We start from the raw sequence: 22,980 nt of genomic DNA, 5'->3' as shown, positions 1-22,980 counted from the left end.
GTTTGGACAACTACCACTAATGGGGAGCTACAACAAAACCAAATTTATTTAGTGGTGTCTGTGGGAGCTGACCTACTGGCAACACGTGTCACTGAGTAACTTCTCATGTGCGTTAGTCAGCGTTACTAGCTTTTGCAATTCTGTCACAGGTCGTGCAACACCAGCAGTTTTTCTTGAAGCGCGAGTTACCAATACATGGGAAGGAAGGAAGATTGAGATCCTGTTTTTTGAAGTTAATGAGTATTTCTGCTTGACACAGCGTAAAGCTTTGAAAGATGAAACAAGCCCCTTTGGGGCTGCTAACGTTTTTCAGCCGATGCCATGGCTACAGTGACTCAGTTTTGAACACCTCCTCAGCAATGTTCGCTCTGAACAGAGAATTTCCAGTGGACACCTCGGCTTGGCACCTCCCGAGCACTCACCCTCCGCGGCCAGATCCTGCCGCAGAGCGGCAGCGCCGCTGGCCGACCCGGGAAAGCCAGCTGGGCGTAATGGATTTAGTCTAAAGAAGAATAGATTTAGACTGGATATAAGGAAGAGATTTTTTACAATGAGGGTGGTGAAGCACTGGAACAGGTTTCCCAGAGAGGCAGTGGAGGCCCCATCCCTGGCAACATTCAAGGTCAGGTTGGACGGAGCTCTGAGCAACCTGATGTAGTTAAAGCTGTCCCTGCTCCCTGCAGGGGGGTTGGGCTAGGTGACCTCTAAAGGTCCCTTCCAACCCAAAGCATTCCATGATTCTTCCGGCTCTCCCCGACTACAAGCGAAAACAGGTTTCGCTCTGGGGAACGCTGCCGCAGGACACAAGCGACCCCAGGCTGGGGCCCCGGGCCCTCACCCGGCAGGCTTCCCGGCAGCCTCGCACAGGCCTCCGAAGGCCCTGGCCAAGCGACAGCGGCTTCCCTCAGGAAACGCCTCAGCTTTCCCGGGCCTGCCCGCCCTCCCGACGCCTCTGGGGCAGAGGAGACGGGGCCCGCCGCGCGCACATCCCCCCTCCCGTCACGTGACTCCCCCCCGCCCCCCCGCCACTTCCTGCGCTTCCCGGCCCCGCCCCCGCCGCGCCCCGAGCGCTGGTTGGCTACCGGCCGGCGGTGCGCGCGGCAGCGCCCCCCGCCACGCCCCGCCCCCCCCGCCCCGCCTCCCCGCCGGCTTCAGCCCGGCAGCCACGCGCCGCCGGCCGCGAGCTGCCCGGGCAGCGTGAGCGCGGCCGTTACCCGCGCGCCGAGGGCACCGCTGTGGGGATCGCTGAGGGCACCCGGCGGGCGGCTGAGCGGGGCTGATGGCCGCGTCGGACCGGATGGTGCTGGGGCCGCTGGTGGGCTCCATCGATCAGGGCACCAGCTCCACTCGCTTCCTGGTGAGCACATCGTGGGGCTCCGGGCGGCCCCGGGCGCTGAGGTGTGCGGGGGCAGGCGGCGGCCCCGCGGCCTGAGGGAGCCGCTGCTTCCGCTCCTTCCCTCTCCCGCATCCTCGCGGGGCGCCTCCGGCCTCTGCTTTGCCCTTGGGGAAGGGCAGGGGGAGCGGGCCGCGCAGGGCCGCGCTGCCGCTGCCCCGGCTCTTGTCTCCTGCCCTGGGCCGGCATCCCGCTGCCCCCCGGGGGGGACGGGGCTGCTGCGCCGCCGGGAGAAGCGGGCGCCGGCGGACACGGGGGTGGCGGAGCCGCCGGCCGGCGGTGTCCGCCGGCGATCAGACCCCCGTCACCTTCCCGCCGCGCCTGGGGCCGAGCAGCGCTGCCCGCCCCGCGGAGATCGGGGAGGGAGCGGGCCGGGCGGGGCCGGGGTGCCGGCAGTGTCCGCCCGGCCCGGAGCGAGCCGGCGGCCAGCATTTCTGGCTGCCGCTGGAGGGGGCTGCAAAATCCCGCTGCTTCCAGCCGGTAGCGTTTTAAATCTGTCGCGTATCTCGCCCTGAACGAAATCAAGCGGGCAGGGTGCTCAGGTAGTGGATAAAACAATCGGTGTGAGTTCAGTGGCCCATTAGCTGGTGTTCAAACAATGCAATGACTCTGCTGTGTTCTCCTCTGACACCTACTTGGGCCTGTTGGAGTGACTGCTGCAGTTCCGGAGGCTACAACCCTAATGTCAGTGCCTCCTGTGCACTGTAGGTATTCAGGTGACTGAACTTGTACACCGTATGAAAGATGGGCTTGTTGAAACGCTGAAGGAAGATAGTTTAAGGATGGGGCGATTTAATGTCTTAATCATATATATAAGCCCTTTAGTTTAAGGATCTAGTAATTTCCATATTATGCAACAGACAGTAACGTTGTTATATATGAAACTCGCTATATGAACTTCCTTTCACCTAGTCAGTAAGTCGTCGTAATTTGACTTCGATCCCGGTGGTAATTTCTACCCCAGAAGTGAGATAATGACTAGATACAAAATGTTGTCAAATGTGCACAGCGTTTAACTGGGAGGATGAATGTTTTGGCTTTCCCTTCCTATTTTTCTCTTTTTTTTTTGTAATTCTTCCCCCATGTGGAAAGTTCTTTCATGAAGCAGGAGACTAGAATATCTTCTTGACCTGTGTTACCATTATTACTCAATATCTTGACCTTCATGGGATTGTCAAATGACAAAACACAGATCTGGGGGTGGAGAGAAACTTCAAACTGACAAATGACACCAGTAGGCTATGTTGAATGCCTGTCAGGAGACCTTTTCGGAACAGAATTTGGAAAAGTTTCCTGTAACACCTCAAGATAAATTCTCTCTGCGAAGTTAACTTTTTTGTTAGCCTGAAAGGATAACACTAGTAGAACTAAAAGAGACACTGCAAGCTTTAAATTCATACTCAAGCTCTTTTTACAAGTATTTTTACAAGTTCTTCTAACAAGGAGTTGCTTACACTAGATGTATTCAGATAATAACACATGTATCTGGAGAATTCGGTGCTGGAAAGAGATTGCCACAGTTAGAAGAGAGACCTTGCTTTGAAATATTTTAAGCCAAAATGTAATGTGGTGTTCTTTTTGCCTGAGTTGTTTCCTTGGCTCTCTTATTACCTCTTGATCTTTTACTGTGTTAGTCTTTTTGCGTACCTTTCTCACTGATCTCTCTGTACATTTTTTTTTTTTCTCTAGTGCTTCCAACCATTTTCATCTTCACCAAGTCACCAGTCAAAATCAAATTCTTGGCTACTTTGCACATGTCTATTCAGTAGTACAGTGCGACTTTTAACCTAGTTTTTTAAAATGGAAGGCATACGATTTTGGCCAGGTTAAAGATGTCTGGCTGAAAAACTGGCTGATCCTTTGGGGCCAAAGGGTAGTGTCAACAGTTCAGAGTCTAAATTTACAACTACAGGGGGCCAATTTACAAGTGGTGTTCCACTGCAGTCAGTAGCAAGGGCTGATACCCCATAGTATTTTCATCAGCACCCTGGCGGATGGGTTGTTTGCAGATGACCACAAACCAGGGGGAGGAGTTGACTGGAATTCCAGTTGGAGAAGGGGCCTGGCAGAACCTTCATGAGGTTCAACAAAATTTAGCATTTGGGACAGAAGGCTAAGAAGCAGCTTGGTGAAAAAGGACCCGGATTCCTGCTGGACAGCAAGGTGGATCTAAGTGAGCAGTGTGTCCTTGCAGTGGTGAAGATTAACCACATTAAGAAAAGTGCAGACAGTGGATCAAAGGAAGTAATTATTGCCATCTGTGTGGCACTTAGGAGGCAACATCGAGAACACTGCATCTGGTTTTGGTCCCCCCAGAGGAAGAGAGAGTCTGGGTTTTGTCCAGCAGTCTCACTAACGTGATCAGTGCGCTACAGCACAAGGCACCCGAGGAGTGGTTGTTTGATCAGGGGTTGTTTCATCACAGGGAGTCTAAGGGGGTGTATTCAGCTATCTAACCACAGTTTGCAGAGAACTCAGAACCAGCCTTTTCTCAGATGTGCACAGAAAAAGACACAGGCAATGAACACAAGCTGCAGCAAGGGAAATTTCAAAATAGATGTAAGAAAGGAATGTTTCACTACAAGGGGCTCTGGATCAGGGGCCCAGAAAGCCTGTGGTATTTCCATGCTTGCAGGTACTCAACACCTGACTAGAAAAGGACCTAACAACCTGGTCTAACTTCAAGCTTACCTGAGCAGTGGGTTGGGCTAGATGACCTCCAGAGATTCCCTCCAGAATTAATTATTGTATGTATGGACACAAGTTTTGAGAGATACTCCTGCTTACATGAATGAGGCTGTATGAGCATACACAAAAAAGACGCACCAGAACTTAGCTGTATTTCTGTTACTGTCACTCCATATTTATCCTTGCCTTTCACACTACGCATACAGTTTTAGCTTATACTGTAGTTTTACCCTCTGGGGACCCTAATTTGGATCTTTTCCTTGCTAAGCTGCTTGCTTTTGCAAGGTAAACTGTAATTGTTTTTGAGATCTCAACTTTTCTGTTAAGTTGGGTTGAATCTGGGTAATAGATTCAGAGTTACCAGGGAGAGCGCAGTGCTTTGAGTACCAGTGCAATTGCTTAAGGCTCATTTTCTTAAAGATATCAAGCAGGAAAATAAATTAAGTGGGCTAGACAAGTGTACCCAGATGGCTAAATTCTGGTCAAGATGTTTTGCCAGATTTTTTTTTTCATCAAATACTTGAATCTCTCACATTCCATTTTATTTTATTCAAGAATCGTATCAAAAATCCATTGTAACAACTTCTGCTAAAAGTCTTGGGATCAGGAGCTAATGGCCAGCTGAACCACTGCCTGATCTCTTGAAAGGTATTTTCTGGGTAAAGTCTGTCTGGCATTTTATCCAGGAACAGCAAGAATGAAAATATTCAGTGAAGTACATATACAGTGAAGTACATATAGAGTACTTCATGTTCTAGGTTTGTCAGTCAGCCACAGACAATTTTTTTTTCCACCTCAGTGGAATATTTGTTTCTTCCTTTACTTCATTTCCAGAAGAAACATTCAAATAAAGCTATATTGCACTGTAACCATTCTTTTTAGTAAACAAAAACTGGTTTTAGATAAGGAAAACTTAGTACCTATTGACCTTACCCTTCAGAGGGGAACCCATTTCACCCGTGTACTGAAGTAACATGACCTTTTGGGAAAAAGCAAAACTTGATTGTATAGCTAACAAGAAGGGTTAAAAATATTGCAAATACTTTAATTTTTCCCTAACACTTAGCTTTTATCACTTAAAATACATTGTAGTCTTGCTCTTTATTCCCATAATCATAAGCACCTCCTTGAGGGGGGAGAGAGGTCTGTTCATCAGGAGCCTTCCAAGCAAGATAATGTCTAGGTGACTTGTTAAACTGTGCTTATTCATAAATTCTGACTGACTGCTAATCCCAGTTAAATGCTGAAGATGGAATTATTGTTCGACTGTCATCCTTCCCCCACATGAGTTGATTTCAATGCAATTTCAGAACTCCACCTCTGAGTTTGTTTGCCTGCAAACCCATAGCTGTTCCAGCCTAACAGAAACTCATGAAGATACAGCATAGGCTAACAGAAGTAGCATTTCTGCAGGCAGAGTTACGTGACAAAGCTTGAGAGTCATGAAAAGTTGCTTGTAAAATCTGTGTTTTCACTATTGTCTTTTCGGCTGTACAGCTTCTTGCATCACTTCCGTGAGTCTCACATTTCTGTTTGTCTCGTATGTCTTTTCATTCTTTGAAAATTGTTACAACTGATTGATCTGAATTCTTTTCCACTGAGGTGATGCTCGATGTAATACCATGCAACTGTTTGCACCCCTTCATATGATGGCATGTATTATATTAGAGACCTTATAAAGAGCTTGAATTAATTGATCAGCTCTTGTGCTCGTCTGCTTGCTTACATACAGCATGGCTAAGTACGTCTTTCTTCTCTCCTTCACTCTGAGATTCAAGGCTCAACCTCTAATTCTTTGTATGATAATTTGTTGGGAGTGGAAGGAGAGTGTTATTTTTTCCTTTTCTTTAATCTCACCAGAGAATTCAGTATATACCTGGTGGTTTCATCGAATCAAAACCTGTCTTTCATCAAATCATGTCAGTTCAAGATAGCTCTACATATCCAAATAACCTATACAATTCTTCTGTGACTACTGCTGATCCAATTAGGGCAAAACTGACTTTGACTTTTTTTTTCCCCCGCCACAAAAAGTGAGAGATCAGTATCATAAACTGGAACAAGTTCTTAATGAGTATGAAAGGAAGGAAAGCAGTGACAGAAATATACTTTGAGCCTGTTTCATCAGGAATGTATTGACCTTGTCTGAATTACTCATTGCCACCTATTTCTCTCACCAGTGTCAGAGAGAAACAAGGACCGTTTGGGGGTGTTTTGGGCAACAGGGTTTTTTTGGGCAGGGAAGGAAGGGAGGTCCCATTTGTTCTATTTATTGCCTGCTTTGTTTATCGTCTTCTAGGTTTAAATGTAATGACTCGTTTATGTTTGGCATCTTTTTGTGTATGAGAATTCTGTTTATCACTGTAGAACATGGTATTGTCTCACTGAAACTTTTTTAATCTGTTGCCCTGAGGTACAGGGAGTGTCTGCTGACTTTGTTGAGGATGTCAGAAGCTTGATGTTTTGTTTGTGATGGATTAGGAGACTGTGTTTACCTATGCTCTATGGGCATGAAAAATCTATGCATTTGTAGTGTTATTGCTCCTGTTGAGAATTTATTGCTGTTAGAACAGCTTGCTTAGAAAGAGTCAAAAAGCCTTGCTGTGCTAGAGCTTCACTCTTTATTATCTGTGGGTCACACACTCCAGGTTCAATGAATGACCTTGTCTAATTAAATCTGTAATTATTTCCTGCTAACAGTAGGAATCCTTATGTGCTGCCTGTTGTAGAAGTCACTTCCTAGCTCAAACGGAATCCAATACATAGCATTAGTAGCAAGGCTTGCTAAAAGCCTTAGGCCGCAAGCTGTGAACTTTCACCTAGATATGCTGACCATATACTGAACTTTTACTTAGCTACGTGAAGGAAGGCCCCCAAAACTGGTGCAAACCAGAAAGATAAGGTAGCCACAACTGTCAGCAGAAGCTGCATCCATTAAAATAAGAAAAGGAATGTCCCACCTGGAGACAGAGAAAAGATCCAATGAAGAACAAGACGACCCCAGACCAAAATATTGCTATTGGACCGAACCGTTGCGCGACGGGGGAGGTGGGGGGGGAACAACTTAAATTGTAAGGGTATAATGGCCCAGGGATTTCTTTGTTCAGGGTCCCTCTCCAGAGGCACGCAGCTCGAGCTGTCATCTACCACTGTACCACTCAATAAATTCATCTGGTGTACATTGTGTCAGGGACTCTGCTTCAGGGAAACCTAGGGTCGAGCCTGAGGGGAGAGAACACGCCTGAGAATGAGTGAGTGTGTGTGGGGAGTCGAAAAGGTTCCTTCCAAGCATGCAGTACTGACAGAGCTTACCCTTCTATTAGGATACGTTCATGTCAAGCCTGAGCTGGTAGATGAAACACAGATAAGTAAATAGGGTAAAAAGAATACAGTGGTGCTTTTTTCTATGTAATCTTTCCAACTGATAACAGAAAAGGATGACCATGTACCTTTTAAAGACTTCTTTTCTGGGGAGTGGAGGGGAAAAATTAACTTTTAGTATTTTCCAGAGAGATTGTGCTGTTTCCGTCCTTGGAGGTTTTCAAGAGCTGCCTAGAAAAAGTTCTTGAGCAACCTGGTCTAATCTCATAGCTAGCCCTGCTTTGAGCAGGAGGTTGTACTAGAGATCTCTCCAGGTCTCTTTCAGCCTGAATTATTCTGTGATTCTGATACATAACTGGAATGTTTCTAAACTTTAAATTTTCACTCTGAAGATACACTTTAAGGTTTCAAAGAAACTGGAGAATCAGAACTTCATCTGTTCTTTGTCAGAATTGTTCTAACAGTTTCAGAGTAAACTACTATCTAAATGAAATCAAGAGTTTATGAATTAAAAGCTTTAAGAGAAATTCCTAAAATTTTTGGAATTAGAAGAGAGCATTACCAAGGAAGTCTAGAAGAGATTCAGTTGTATCCTAGAGAGTGGATGGGTATTATTGAATTTTATACCCTTAGCACAAGAGTGGTTTCTCAATCTGGCCTTCCTCTGCTTGCCATAAAAAGATAAGATGGTGTCCTACTGGCATGTCCTGGAGTTCACTGGAGTTGGCTGTTAGATTTTACCTTTGAGGTCCCTGAACATTCTTCAAGCAAAAGATTCTTCATGGTGCTAGTGAGAAAGCCATTTTCACAGGAATGTCGTTATTGCCCAGTCAGTTACGCTGGCTTACTCACTGTACAATTAAGTTGGATGTTTTACTGGGTCTCCTCTTAGCTTGGCTACAGTCAATTACTTTTGGAAACAGGCCACTGATGGTTAATGAAGATTACTGTGTAGTCTAGCTGAGCTTCTACTGCAAGGCAGAGCCTCTAACTCGTGATTCTTAAGAACAGCCATTAGTATAGTCCGCAGGATTCTCTAGTCTGCTGTTTTTTATTGTGGTATATCCAAATCTAAGTAACTTTTCTTCATGTTCTTCTCTTTTTTAATGTATTGTGTTGCTGCAGTGACATTCTTTTCTTGTCAGATTGTTCATGAGCTCTGTAGTTTGTTTTGAAACAAACTGGGTTCTACCCAAGTGCTTTTTCTTTCTTCACAGTTTGGTCCCGTCTGTGATTGCTAAACCACATATGATTGTCCATCTCTTAATATCACTCTTCCTAAAAGTGAGCTAACCCAAGAAAAGGCATAGCTCTGTCATTAGACTATCAGAGCAGGAACTAAAGAAATGTTATTATGACTAGCAGTGGGTATTTTACTGAGAGGTATGTTCTAAAATGCATCATTAGTCTAATTTCTACAACCTCCACAAAAAAAAATGTGGTCCTTTCTGAATCCATCATGAAAAAAAAGCAGTTATGATTGATAGCAAAGCTTACCAAAATATTCTTTGCTCACCTTAATTACAAAACTTCATATATCTGAACCCAGGTTGTATGGATATTTCGGTTGATGATGGAAAATGATTGTCAATTATCATGGCACTGTATTTATTCAAAGGAATAAATGTTAATTTATTGTTGTTTAAACTTCTGTGTTCATAGAAAATTCTGTTGTGCAACTTATTTACAGGTTTTTAATGCGAAAACAGCAGAGCTCTTGAGTCACCATCAAGTTGAGATAGAGCAGAAATTCCCTAGAGAAGGGTATGAATTTTCTGTGTTTTTTATTTGTTTGTGTACATTTTGGTAGAGCGTATGTATTTTTATCTATGAATGATCAAAACTGAAGTCGATTAATAATTGTTAAGAACATAGTATCTTCTATAACAGACTGTGTGGTAGGAAAAACAGCATAAAAACCCCACATTAAGTGTCCGGTATGTGCTCTTGAGTTATGTAAACTAAAAATACTTGGTGTTTCACTGTGATCACTCATTAACGTATTTCAAGTTTAAACTTTGAAGTTTAAAACTAAAGTTTAAACAAGACTTAAAGTCTGATTTAAAGTGGTGAAGCTGGTCATTTTTACAATTTAATCATAGTCTTCAGCTTGGTCCATAGAAATTGCTTAGTTTGTTCTCTGAGGTGTGTGTTTGTTTGTTTGTTCTTAACTGACCTACCAGGTGCTGCTAAAGCCCTCTGCATAGAACAAATCTAAACAAAATTCTTTGTTTTCTGCAGATGGTTTTGTTGTGAAAATACAGGTTACTGTTTAAAAAGGGTTTGAAATTCATTACACTTTTTCTAGATATGTAAAACATACTTTGTAGTTATGATTGTGTCAAAATGCTCAGCTGTTTTTTCAGACTAGAATTTCTTCTTTTCCCTAAATGTAATTTTTTGTCTTTTTATTAACTGGTGTTACTGTTTGTTAAAGATGGGTGGAACAAGATCCAAAGGAAATATTAAAGTCTGTCCATGAATGTGTGGAAAGGACCTGTGAGAAACTGCAACAATTGAACATAGACATCACTAATATTAAAGGTATTCCTAGTACTTAAGGGTAACTGAGGGCTTTAACATACTTATGGTTGAGCAAGTCAGATTCTCTAGTTTTTAAGTCAATAAATAGAAAGGTGGCAGCATGTGTCGGCCTCAAAATGTTAAATCGGAATTGAGAGCAGTTTGTTTGGGAGGAATAATGGGAAAATAAGTGTATATTAGCAATGCAAAATCTACAAAGTAGACTTAACCTAATCTTGCAAATTCACAGAGACAAGTGATGAATGAAGAAATTCTGGAATTTAAATTAGGACTTACTGGGAAAAGCTAGTTTCCCTATCAATGTTGTTGCTGTCTCTGGCAAAAAAAAAAGAGATTTAGAGCACACAGGTTAAGCAGCAAAAGTTGAACGATGAGTTTTTAGAAGTAATATTTCTAGATTATAACATGAAAAACTTAGAAGCTTTTTACTTCCCATTTACTTTCCTCTTCTCCTTACCTGGTCCTCCCTCCTCTCCGCTTCTCCCTTCCCTCCCTCACCCCCTAAAAGGGGAAAACAAACCTTCTGAAAAAGATACTTCTTTCTGTTTTGTCCTGAAGCCATTGGAGTCAGCAATCAGAGAGAAACAACAGTGGTTTGGGACAAGACAACTGGAGAACCTCTTTATAATGCTATTGGTAACTACTATGCTTTCTGAATGTGTAATATCATAAAATGAGCATGTTGTAGAAAAATGCTTTCCTGGTTTCCTGTGCAGATCTCCTTGTGGCCTAACCTGCTAACTTCTTTGATAACTGTGTCATAAGCTGTGTGTTTGTATACACCAGTGCAATTAAAAAAAGCCTGTTCTGTTAAAATCATTACTTAATAGTTAACAAATGGCTTTGTGGGCTTTTAACAAAAAACAAAGTTCCTGGGGGATTTTGTACATCCCTGGCATGTAATGGAGCTCTGACTTCTGCCCAATCACTTCCTTTTAAATGAAGGAGCTTACTAAATTTTCATGCTTTTGATTTAAATTTAAAGGAAAAACTTGTTAACTAGGTTTAATGACTACTTACTCATGTGGAGTTTTATTTATAACTTACCTTGGCTTTTCAGATTATGTCAGCTGAGAAATGGTAATTGTCTAGATTTGCTCTTTTAGGCCATGTCAAGTGCCAGATTTAGTTTCGCATAGTATCACTGAAAAAACATGACTCTTCTATAGTCAAATATATGTTTTTTACAGCTTTATTTTAAGCCCAGCTGTACCTTGATAAGTCTGACATGGCACTTCAGTTCAAAGTTTTCGTAGAGATAGTAAATAATCAACCTGCTATTTGTTTTAACCTCCTAGTTTAATGACAGTCATCTGCTGTAAATAAAGCAGTATTAATCATTTGCTTATGCTCTGGTAGAGAAAAGTATATATCCTATTATGTGGAAAATCCTGTTTGATTTCTCAAATTGTTTGTTCGTCTAAATCAAATGAGTTTATCTAAGCATTTTTACTTTTTACAACAGTGCATTAAAAATACAATGGCAATACAATATTCTTTCAACTACACGAAAAGCTAAAAATAAAGACATGAATTTACTGGCAAGAGCTCTAGTTTTGTAGAAAAAGCTTGTACATGTCACTTTTCATGTATTAAATCAGTTGATCAGTTAATTTTATTTGTGTTTTTAGTGTGGCTTGACCTGAGAACCCAGTCAACAGTTGAACGGCTTCTTAAAAGAATTCCAGGAAAAAACAAAGCCTATTTTAAGGTAAGAGATATTCCAGAACATTTAAATAGTAGCTGAACTCTTATTGCTACAGTATATAATGTTTTGGAGATGTATGTTTAAAATTCCCCAAAACAAAGTCAGTCAGTTGTAGCTTCTAGTCCCTTCTTAGCTTGTGAAATAATAAAAAATGTGCATAATACTATACTACAGATCTGAGATTGGAAAATGTTTATTTTCCTCAAAAAAAGTGGTTAACACTCCTTACATATCTCACTAGAGAAGTTAAATGGGTAATCATTAGTGAGACTTAATCATGTGCTATCTATCCAATGATAAGTAAACATCACACGCAAAAATTAAGAGCAAGTAGAAAAAGGCTGGAAAATAATTTATTGATGTGAAATCATAGAATCATAGAATCATTTAGGTTGGAAAAGACCTTTAAGATCATCCAGTCCAACCATTAACCTAACATTACCAAGTCCACACTAAACCAATCAAGGGTAGACTGGACTAAACCATGTCCTGAAGTGCCACGTCTACCCGTTTTTTGAACACCTCCAGGGATGGTGACTCCTCCACCTCTCTGGGCAATATATTATCCTTTCTCATCTTATGCCTTAATATTGAAATGAATTGCAACCAATCTGGGAAATGGGAAGATATTTCATAAAGAGCAAATTAAATTCTTTTTTTGTATATGGGTGTATAGATATAACAATTTGGAAAAAAAATGCTTGCAAAAAGGTGTCATAATTCTTTGATTTATATTTTCCTTGATTGATTGTATTAATATTATATATTTTATGTATTATGTATTTTCCTATAGCCAGTAAATGGATGTCAAAAAGCATATAAACTTACTTGATTTTTAAGTTCTAGTGGAATACAAATTCCATGTTTTCTGTGCCGTTCTGCTCATTTCTATTGTCATTACTTGCTGTCTAGTCATATGGAGATGTCCTAGATAAGACAGGACTTCTGCAAACAATTATTTCCATGTAAATTATCTTTGAACTGCATTTAGATCAGCTTTAATCATTGTCCATTAATGCACTCGTCATTTGGTTTTTGATATTTTCATACTTGGGTATTGTATGCTTAGTACTGATTTAAATAACAAGCTTGTGTCATTTCTCTGAGTTTTGTCTTTGGTTTTTCACTTACTATCACCATTTTTATATATAATTACAGTATTCATGGAAAAGGTACTTGCATGGTCTTTAAATTTTTTTATTTTATTTTATTTTACAGGGTAGGACTGGTCTTCCACTTAGCACTTATTTTAGTGCAGTGAAACTTCGATGGCTTTTGGATAATGTGGAAGAGATTAAGCAAGCAGTTGATGATGGAAGAGCTATGTTTGGAACTATTGATTCATGGCTTATATGGGTATGTATTTGTGAGTTTATTATCATTCTTTTTAAAATTAATTTCCATATCAGGCAAATTTCTGTGCAAAGTACTGTGACACATGATGCCCACTGATCACACAGTGATGTTAGTACAAGCCACTAAAGAAATTCCATTCAAGTTCCTTACAAGATGAACTTTTACTGTCCCTATATGGCTGTATTTTTTTTTTTTTTTTGTAGATGCTTATGTATAGTTTACCATTTATGGTTTGCTGTAAAATTGCACTGATGCTTTTGGAAAAATCTTGAACTTCAGAAAGATGTATTAGCCACCTTTGCATTATAAGAATCCGGGAGGTACTGCTGTACCCTTATTACTTCTCTCATGCTTTTTCTCCACTATGTCACATCTGCCTCTTTAGTTGTTGCAGAAATATCAGAGTTCCCAATCCCAAGCTGCAAGCTTTGTGAATGTAGAATTTTTTTTTTGTAATTTGTTAAAGCAAACCTGTATTTTTTCTTGGTGAATACTGGTGATATATTTTTTTTGTTCAGAGTTTGACAGGTGGAAAGAATGGAGGCGTTCACTGTACAGATGTAACCAATGCCAGCAGAACAATGTTGTTCAACATTCATTCCTTGGAATGGGATCTTGAGCTCTGCCAGTAAGCTCAGTTTTTCAGTAATACTGTTATTTACACAGATTCTGTAAGTGATGTGTAAAGCAACTCATTAATAGTAAGAATCTCTTATCTAGACTAAGATCAGCAATTACTGTTGTATTTACTGTTAAAATTAATAATTAAGATTCATTGTTCTCCAGATGTCCAAATTACAACTGTCTGGATTAATTAAAAGTAGCAGAGCCTTGATTTTTTTCTGCAGGTGGAACACTGGTTCATGGAAACAATATTTAATAGTTTCTTTATTCCTTAATCAAATTTGTAAGACAGTTACAATGATAGTGTCTCCATTTTAATTTAAATTTATTAATAACGATGTAATAAAGATATTGTTGGAAGAGAAATTACTTCCCACATGAAAGAGTTGGATATGTCTTCAGAATATTCCAATATATGCTGGTTTACTCCATAATTCAGTGTCACGTACTATAACAAGTGAAAAAACACAGTGATGGATTAAACCCTAGGAATCAAAGTTCCTTTTATATTTTTTTTCTTTACAGGTTAAACTTATTTAAGAAAATAAATGCAATATGTGTTCTGACTTAGCACAGAACATATATATAAATTATTTTGTATTGTGTTCAGGTTCTTTGATATTCCTATGGAAATACTTCCAAAAGTACGAAGCTCCTCTGAGATTTATGGCCTGATGGTATGTTTTCTTGTGTGTGTGTGAAGTTAATCTTGTAAAAATATAATTCTATCAATATAAATTTGACAGAATTTCCATGGATTAAGACTAATGGCTTTTTCTAGACCAGTATTTTTTGGTTTATGATTAGTATGTCATTATCTACCATTGTGTAATATTATATGAAGTTGAATACCTGTTGTTTTCTCTTTTAAGTGTCAAATAGACAAAACGAAATGGGAGAGTTTTTTTGATAAGGATAAAAATTTGATTTTTTAATTACAATTACTTATTGATTTAGAAACTACCAATCAGAATGCAATGTATAATCGGTAGATTAAAAAGATGAGATTACTGTTGTTAGAGCACAATATTTTTACTTTTTGTACAATTGAAGAGATGAAAATCACTATGGAAGTCTTCAAGATCTCAGACGACTGGAGGAGATGTGTAATGTATTATTTCCACATAACTGAAGGCAAGATAAGTCAGTTTCTGTGAACTGGAAAATCACAAGTGACATCTTAGATTGCCTTCTTTTTGAAAAATAAACTCCTCTTGCCATGTATATTTACATAGCACTCACTAAAAAAATATTTTAGAATATTGTAATGTCTTTTTAATCACACTGCTTAGAGTGCAGCTGTGAATATTACTTAGGAGTAAATCATTAATTGTTATCATGGGGCCGAGGTTTCAAGTTTACTTTGATGCAGCACTGACTCTGCTGATACAGTGGCATCTAATTTATTCTTAAAAGCTTCAGAATCGGATAAACTGGATGTTGTGATTTTGCATTCTTTTTCCTGGTAGTTTGCCCTATTGTTTACTAAGAACATACAGGCATTTTGTAATTAAGACAAGTTATGACATTTTTATTTAAAATATAACTCTAACTTGCCTGAAATGTAAGTATTTTTGCTAATCTGTTAATGGAGATGCCACTAGAAGTCATTGCTGACTTTTATTAATGTGAAGGTCAGATGAGAGTGAGTTGTGTTAAGCTGAATGAGTGAGGTAAATGGGGAAAGATACTACCTGGCAACAGAAACAGAATAGCTGGTCACTTTAAATGTGAACTTTTGTTTCTCTTCCCCTTTCCTTCTATTTTTTTTCTTTTTCTTCCTTTTGCTGACTGTAGAAAATCTGTCCTAGCCTGGTGAGTAAAGGCTTCCATTAGGTTGACCACCTATATCTTATCCATTCTGTTCAGACGCTGTGCATTTCCATTGGTTTAAGGATTAGTAAAAGCACACTTTCTAGAACAATAAATTTGGTGGGTATTTCCAAATTTGAGATATTACAATTAGAGTTCATGCCAAAGTTGTTTCTAAAATGTAATCTTGATGTATGCATTTGCCTTAATTTGAAGGCTGTTGAATATTTCTTTTTATAGTGAAGTAAAAAATACAGCTACTGGCTAATAAATGTTGGCTGTCTCATTTTATAAATGAGAAAAGTGGGCCATTCTGTCTACAAAAATTCGTTCTATTATAGTGAAACATCAGATTCATGCAGGGGGTTTTAGTGCATTTATAAACTCAGTTACCTTAAATCCAGTTAATTAAAAAGAGAATTAAAGAAAAAAAGATTCAGATTGGAAATGCACTTGCATGACTTCACTGAAAATGTGTTTTCATGATTGCACAAAGAAACACTTTAAAGAAAGAAGTAGAAATTGTCAGGAGATAAATTTCTTATGTTACCTATTGCAAGAATGCAACTGAAAAACAATGTGGTAGTGTTTGGAAGAAATTGTCTATGAGACTTAAAATGCTGTATCTTAAAATGAGGCATCTGTCTTTGCTTAGTGTGTCATCACAATCACGTTTTTTTCTAGTCACTACTATTTAGGCACTTTTGCATTTTACACTTGACACTGACTGCAAAGGTTACACTGAACTTAATTTTCTGTACACTGTGATTTCAACAAAATTTATATTAAGAGCTGTTGAGGTGACATAAAATATACCTGTAAGTTTCCTGCTCTCTATTTTTTAGTGCTTTAGGCATGAGCTGGATTAAGCTGAAGTCCAATGTACACCTGAACTGAACCACGTTGCTTACGTGACCCTTCTTTGTTTTCCTTTGAGCATTACAAGTTTAGCTTCTTTTTCATTGCCTTAAGTTGTAGTCATGGAAAGCTAATTTTGAGCTTTTCTTTCTCTTTTTGCAAATCAGAAATCTGGAGCTTTGACAGGTGTACCAATTTCTGGGGTAAGTCCTACTTCAACTCAGATTCTGGCATGAGAACCTGATACTGCATGAACATATCTTCACTGGAAAAAGCTTTAAGATGGGTGACTCCTGCTACAAATTAACTTGATGGTTTTTTACTTTGTGTTAAACATGTAGCAAACTTTTAAAGTTGAATTATTAATTGACTGGGTTCTTCATTATTAAGTTAAGGTCTGGCTGTGGAAATACAGCTGACAGCTTTAATGCATATGGGTAGTGCTGTGGGAAACAGGGTCTCTAAGTAAATGAGTAATACTACAAAATGGAAGCAAGCTCTGCTTTATATATAAAAGGAGTTTCGTATATACATAGCCCAGAAATGTTGGGCAGATTGTCATCTTTTTCCAATACAACATGCATAAAGATAGTAAATTTTGATTTTGATTTCTTTAAATTGTTCACCATAAATCACACGACACATTTCATTTGTAGTTCTTTGAGGGGAAGAGTACTAAAAAGCACAGATTGTCTTTATAGATTTTTTTCCTCACTTTCAATTACCTGTGTGCTCCTAATAGGTTAGAGGTATAGTTAAATGTATCTGTTCATGTTCCTTTTTCATGCATGTGATTCATCTACAGACATTTGCTAAAAAAAAAATCTCCTCTTTTCAGTGCTTGGGTGACCAGTCTGCTGCTCTTGTTGGGCAAATGTGTTTCCAAGATGGGCAGGCAAAAAATACGTAAGCTATTATGAAAGTTGTAAGATAAACAGTACCTCCCTGTTCTGTTTTGAATTTAGTGTTATGTTCTCTTTCAAGCTAACTGCCAAATGCTTTTGTAGTTATCACATAACTACAGCTCTGTGTTGACCTACAATGTAAACAGTGTCCTTACTTTTATATAAAATAGTGAAGATATTAAAGTTAAATGGCTTGTGAGTTATATTTTGAAACAAAGTCACTGTGAGTAAATATCTCTGTGTGACAGGAGGTTCTTCATTTGAAAATTCTCCAAAACACAGATTAAAACAGTTGCAGTATCATTTAAATGTTGACCTAAAGTTAAACAAATAGAGGCCACATGAGTTAGATTGTGTAGTCTTGAATGACAAAAAAGCCACAGCACTGCTGGATGGGAAAGGTCCATTTCAGCTGCAGTGCTTAATTTTGCTTCTGTGTCTAGCTCAGGGTGGAGACTTTTACGTTTAGGTTTTTTTTTTTCCTATTTCTCAGCCTCTTAGTGTCCCTTGTTTAAAATAGCTGATCAGTTAAATCAGGCAACTGGTGTAATCAAACATTCATTTCAGGAAAAGCTCTCTGCTTAAATGTCTTACTGTTCCATTTACAACTGTGTGCTTAACTGAGCATGTAGGTACATACACAGTATTGGACTTGCACAGATTTAATTACACATTAATCTATACTTGTTGCTAATTAACCTTCACTTTATCTTTTATATTTATGGTTTTATTTTATGGTTAGTGGCTTTGTATTTTAGTAGAACAAACACGGTTCTAAGTAATATTGTCATGAAGTATTTTTATAAGAAAAACTTTTATAACACAAGAGACCTTTTGAAAAAAAACCAGCTAAACCAAAAGGTAAAACTGAGATTCTTTTTAACCTGTTTGTGTTATTGCTTTACCATTTTTCTCTCCAATCATAACTGAAGACTTTCTCAGTACTATTTAAGCTATTAATTTTCAGGGTATTAAAAAGGTAGGGAAGTCATAATTTCGTAGACTAAGATAGAGTGGATTATAAGTATTTTGTACTTCTTTTATTAAACTGTGTGCTTGTATGTGTATGTACGCACACATACATGTGATGTGGTCTTCAAATGAGAAACATGCCATTTTAAGAAATTTTTTAACTTAATGTTTAAAGAAAACCCTCTTTGTGATAGTAACAGTTTCTTAAATTTTCCCCTTTAAAAGCTTGAATTTAATATTGTGAAATATTTATTTTATAAAGTAGCTTTCGTAATCAGCTTAAATTGAAGTAGGTAAACACTGCCACCAAAGAGGAATTCGCACTTAGTTTTCAGCCATATCTGCTCCTTGATCGAGCGTTATACAAGAAATAGCCGGAGAGTGAGGTGTGTGACTAGATTTTCCAGCTGCAGGCTGCATTTAAATCAACTTTTTGAGGATGGTTTTATCATTAGTTAATGGTAACATAACTTTCAAGGGGCAAAAAGTGGTGTCTTGATTCTCCACAGGGGAGTCGGATTCATGAATTGCAGTAACAGGTTATCCTTTAAACATCCTGGTTTTAACTTTTCTTTGCTTTCATGCTAGGTATGGAACAGGATGTTTCTTGCTGTGCAATACAGGTCAGAAGGTCAGTTGCATTTTTTAGTTGTTCACTTTTTTTTTTTACAGTCTTTAAGTTCTTGACTACAGCTATATATTAGCCTTTCTTAACCTTATTAGCAGCAGTTAGTATCGCTAGAGATAAGGAAAAGTGCATACTGAAATCTGAAAGAATAGAAAGTAATAATTTGTTCAAGGTGTTTCAGTAAGACTCCATTTCCTAGCTCCTTAAGTTTCTAAAAAGAACTTGTCATAGCAAGTTTCTTGCTCTTCCCTTGTATATGTTTCTTAACCTCACCCAGAAGTGCTGAGCGTTGTGTTACTTAACCACATGCTTTTCTCCTCGTCATGGCTATTTTATTTCTTCCCTTCATTTTCTTCCACTGGTTCTTTGTAGTTGTAGTTCAATCAATAATGCAAAGCTTTGGCTTCCATCTCATTCACATCTCCTTCTAAGGACCCCTAATTCTTTGCTCTAAGGAGGCTGGAAAGATCTGAGGCAGCCTGTGGAAATGAGAATTAACACCAGCGATCTAGTCATAGAATCATAGAACGCTTTGGGTTGGAAGGGACCTTGAGAGGATCATCGAGCCCAACCCCCTTGCAGTAAGCAGGGGTTGAACCTGTGAACTTGGCGTTATTAGCGCCGTGTTCTAACCAACTGAGCTAACCTGGCTGGTCTGAGGGTTCTGTCTTAGGTGCTTATTTAGAGTGACTGATAATTTAATTTGTTCAAACTTTCCATATGTAATATTTCTTCCACTGAAAGTTTTGTCTCGTTTTTTATCATTTGAATATATTTCTTTTAAATATGTTCTGCCTCTGTTCATGCTTTACCTTTTCTTTCCCCTTTCCCCATTTAGTCTGTGTTTTCTGAGCATGGTCTTCTAACCACAATAGCTTACAAACTGGGCAGAGACAAACCTGTTTGTTATGCACTAGAGGTAAGTACAGTAATTTCTGCCTTCTTGTAGTGATATGTATTCTTGTTTACTAATGTTTTCTAGTATCCTTTTGTTATCTTCAGTTGCATGGAAATCAAAATAGCATTGTGTTGTAGCTTGTGTGCTTCAAGGCTTATGTGTGGTTTTGGTTATCCCTATCTCCGATCTGTATCATGTAATCTAGTAAAAATATTTCTACATTGCATCATTTATATTTTCAGGGCATGACGGTGACATTTTTTCTGCTACACAGTCTTTCAAATGTTTAATAAATGTTATAAATAAATAAAAAAGAAAAATTTTTATGCTAAAATTGTGTATAAAAAAGAGGGGAAAAAAGTACTAGTGTTTCAGTTATCCTCTCATAATAAAAGGCCTGACTAAATGTCTTTGGGTTTTATTTCATTCTAACGGATGTTACTTATAACTCCTTTTAAAAATCTGAATCAAATTTCTGGGACAAGAATCCTCTAACAATTGAGCTTTTTCTTCCTACTAAGACTTAGGTGCCTACTTCCAGAATTTGGTTCCTCAGTTCTCCACAAAACTCTGAGGACACCCAAATTCTATAGAAAATTGGATTTTTACTATAACTTCAGGGTTCATTTTTCTAAAGCTCGGCTTCTGAAGCACAGAGCAACTGAGGACCTATTTGTCACCAAAGCTTCGTAGGGTCCAACAGAATGATTATTATTCCATCTGTGTTGCTTAGTGGGCTTAATCTAATAGTTATTCTCAAAACGTGCATACTGAATTCTCTGCTGCCATTGAGCTTCTGTAGAGAGCCTGTGTTTTCCATGTGAAACAGCCAAAGACAACACACAGGTTTTTCTTCACTGGGAGAATAGTTTGTAGCTTACAGTACTTTACTAGGATGTGGGAGGCTGTATTAACTTCCTTTTCCTTCCCTAAGGAAAGTTGATTTGGCATTTGCCATGTTCCAGCAAACTTTGGGGTTTTCATTTTGTGGAGGTGTGCAAGATGTTTGTTTTATTTTTAACCCACGTTCTTAAAGCAAGAACAGGAACTGTCTTGAGAGTGATTTGTATTTCCACATGCTGAAACACATGCATGTATACATTTCTTCTTCCTCATCTCCAAGTCTTTAATGATATTGTCTGAAGAAATGGCATCAATAGAAGACATTAAGTATTCTTTCTCCTGTATCCATGCTAGAATCATCTACAATCTGTTGGTTGAGACACTTTCCAGAGAGGCAAGAAATGTGGATTCAGCCTTTTCTTCTAATCAAACCCATATCTTGTAACTGTAATAGCTAGCTGGTTAGAAAACCCCCTGCACCTTCTAGCAATGGCTAGAGGAATTTTGCTGGCAAATGCAATTGTCTAAATTTTCTGTCTGTCTGGGCATTTGTATTTATTCATAATCAGTCTTGGGTTTTTTAAATCAAAGCATAAAAATTGTAATTTGTCAGAAAAAGAAGGCTGAGGCTACTGGACCTCATGACTAAATTAGAGAGACAAGTAAACTGCTTAGGAAATGTCATGGTAACTCCCCTCCATGGAAAAAATCGTGCAATATGCACCTTTTCTACATGGAGCCTGTGTAACATGCTGCCATTTTTACATGGCAAGAAACTTGTGGTTTGTTTGAGAGCATTCTTGGGAGTGCTTTAAGCTGTGACTGTCAGCCTGCAATTGGAGGCCGCAGCTACCCCTTCTATTCAGTCTTGTGAAAAGGAACACAAAGCTACCAGTTGTTGTCTCCTAATGGTGTAGTGATTTTGTTTCCTTCAGGGATCTGTTGCAATAGCTGGTGCTGTTGTTCGCTGGCTGAGGGACAATCTAGGTATCGTTAAGACTTCACAGGAAGTTGGTGAGTGTTCACAATTTGGAGCTTTTCAGCTTTTTAAGGTTTCTTTTCCAATGTGTTGATGTCTCTAATGTTGAATGAAAGTTCAAAATATTCAAGTAAAGAAAAGCTGGAAGATGCATATATTTTGCTGCCTTTGAACAATTTGGTTTGCATCCATGAAATCACCGTTCATTGGTATGTGTATTTCATACAGGTTATCAATATGGTCTTTGAAACCCTTTGTCAACTCTATTCTATTGCAGTCTGTACTTTTTAGTAGTTTCCCTAGCAAGCAGATATTCAGGAAGATACTATACTTATAGTGTATTTCCTTGTTTCATACAGTATTGAATTTTCCAGAGCCAAGAGTATTTAAGTCTCTATTACAGAACCTAGAGCGTATTTGATCCTAAACCTACATATTCATTCCTGTCATAAACACGAGAACCTGATGCCCTACATATGCAACAATTTGTGTAGAATTGTTCATATCCATTGAGTTAGGGACCTCAGTTTGCAAAACTGCCTCTTAAAGGAATCATGGAAGATGGTAATCCATTTTGGCTAAGAATATAGTAATCCATCAGCATTTGGGTAGCTGATGTTTTCTGCTTGAGCTGAACTGAAACAAACTGGTGTGTGACGTTACAGAAACTAGGACTATATCAAACTTTGAAAAAGGAGAAAATGTCAGAAGCGTGCAAATGTCACAGTTTGAAAGTGATTAATTTAATGAGATTAGGATTAAAAAGCAATTCATTACATATTTTTAATAATTTGATATGTTATTCAAAGGTGGAAAAAATTATAATTAAAATGTTATGTAAAACTTCAAAGACTAAGCAAAAACTTAAAACGTCAGTCTGTTTTTCTGTAAGAAAGCTTCGTAGATCATACAGAAGAATATAAACTACTAACACATGAATTAGCCAGCTGTTGAAACACTACAGGACCTGTTGGCTTCAAAAGTTTGACTAGACCTTTGGAAGGTTTGAGTTTCAAGAACTTTTAATCTTGTCAGTGTTGTTAAAGTCATGTGAGACTTCATCTCCTCCTGTTTCCTGGAACGTGTCCTTGCTTCCTTCTTCTGCCTTTTTTTAAGTGGAGTCTGTATGAAAATACCATTTTAAAAAGAACTTCTGAGTAAGTTTTCCTACCTCTTTTCTCTATTACTATGCAAACAGAAGAAATTTACAAAAGCAGATAAAAAAATACTTTCCATTCTTGTTATAGGAAGGAGCTGCACATTAGCATTACTTCCTTGACAGTTCTAGATGTTTTAGTATAATTTTTAAAATTACAAATATTTTAATATTGGGGAGTTCAGATATCCAAAGTTATTACTCAGATATTAAGAAACCTCGGATTTCCTTGTAGCTGGCCTTGTGATTGTGTATGTAAGCTGATAATTTAGAACTCTAAAGTCCATTTGAAATT

The 22,980-nt window shown here is 38.6% G+C and overlaps 1 protein-coding gene across 1 annotated transcript in view; it reads left to right on the top strand.

Annotated features, from left to right (window-relative positions):
- Positions 1-1,279: 1,279 nt before the first annotated feature.
- GK (glycerol kinase) overlaps positions 1,280-22,980 on the top strand; it is a 34,211-nt gene continuing 12,510 nt past the window's right edge. The window contains exons 1-13 of the mRNA XM_075718157.1: positions 1,280-1,357; positions 9,093-9,166; positions 9,840-9,946; positions 10,505-10,582; positions 11,578-11,657; positions 12,873-13,010; positions 13,529-13,638; positions 14,245-14,311; positions 16,472-16,507; positions 17,143-17,210; positions 18,770-18,812; positions 19,648-19,728; positions 21,486-21,564. Of these exons, the coding sequence (XP_075574272.1) occupies positions 1,280-1,357; positions 9,093-9,166; positions 9,840-9,946; positions 10,505-10,582; positions 11,578-11,657; positions 12,873-13,010; positions 13,529-13,638; positions 14,245-14,311; positions 16,472-16,507; positions 17,143-17,210; positions 18,770-18,812; positions 19,648-19,728; positions 21,486-21,564 (1,039 nt within the window). The remainder of the gene's footprint in view (positions 1,358-9,092; positions 9,167-9,839; positions 9,947-10,504; positions 10,583-11,577; positions 11,658-12,872; positions 13,011-13,528; positions 13,639-14,244; positions 14,312-16,471; positions 16,508-17,142; positions 17,211-18,769; positions 18,813-19,647; positions 19,729-21,485; positions 21,565-22,980) is intronic.

Source organism: Pelecanus crispus, chromosome 1, assembly GCF_030463565.1.
Source record: "Pelecanus crispus isolate bPelCri1 chromosome 1, bPelCri1.pri, whole genome shotgun sequence".
Taxonomy (NCBI): Eukaryota; Metazoa; Chordata; class Aves; order Pelecaniformes; family Pelecanidae; genus Pelecanus; species Pelecanus crispus.
This window is presented reverse-complemented; position numbering and strand designations above follow the sequence as displayed.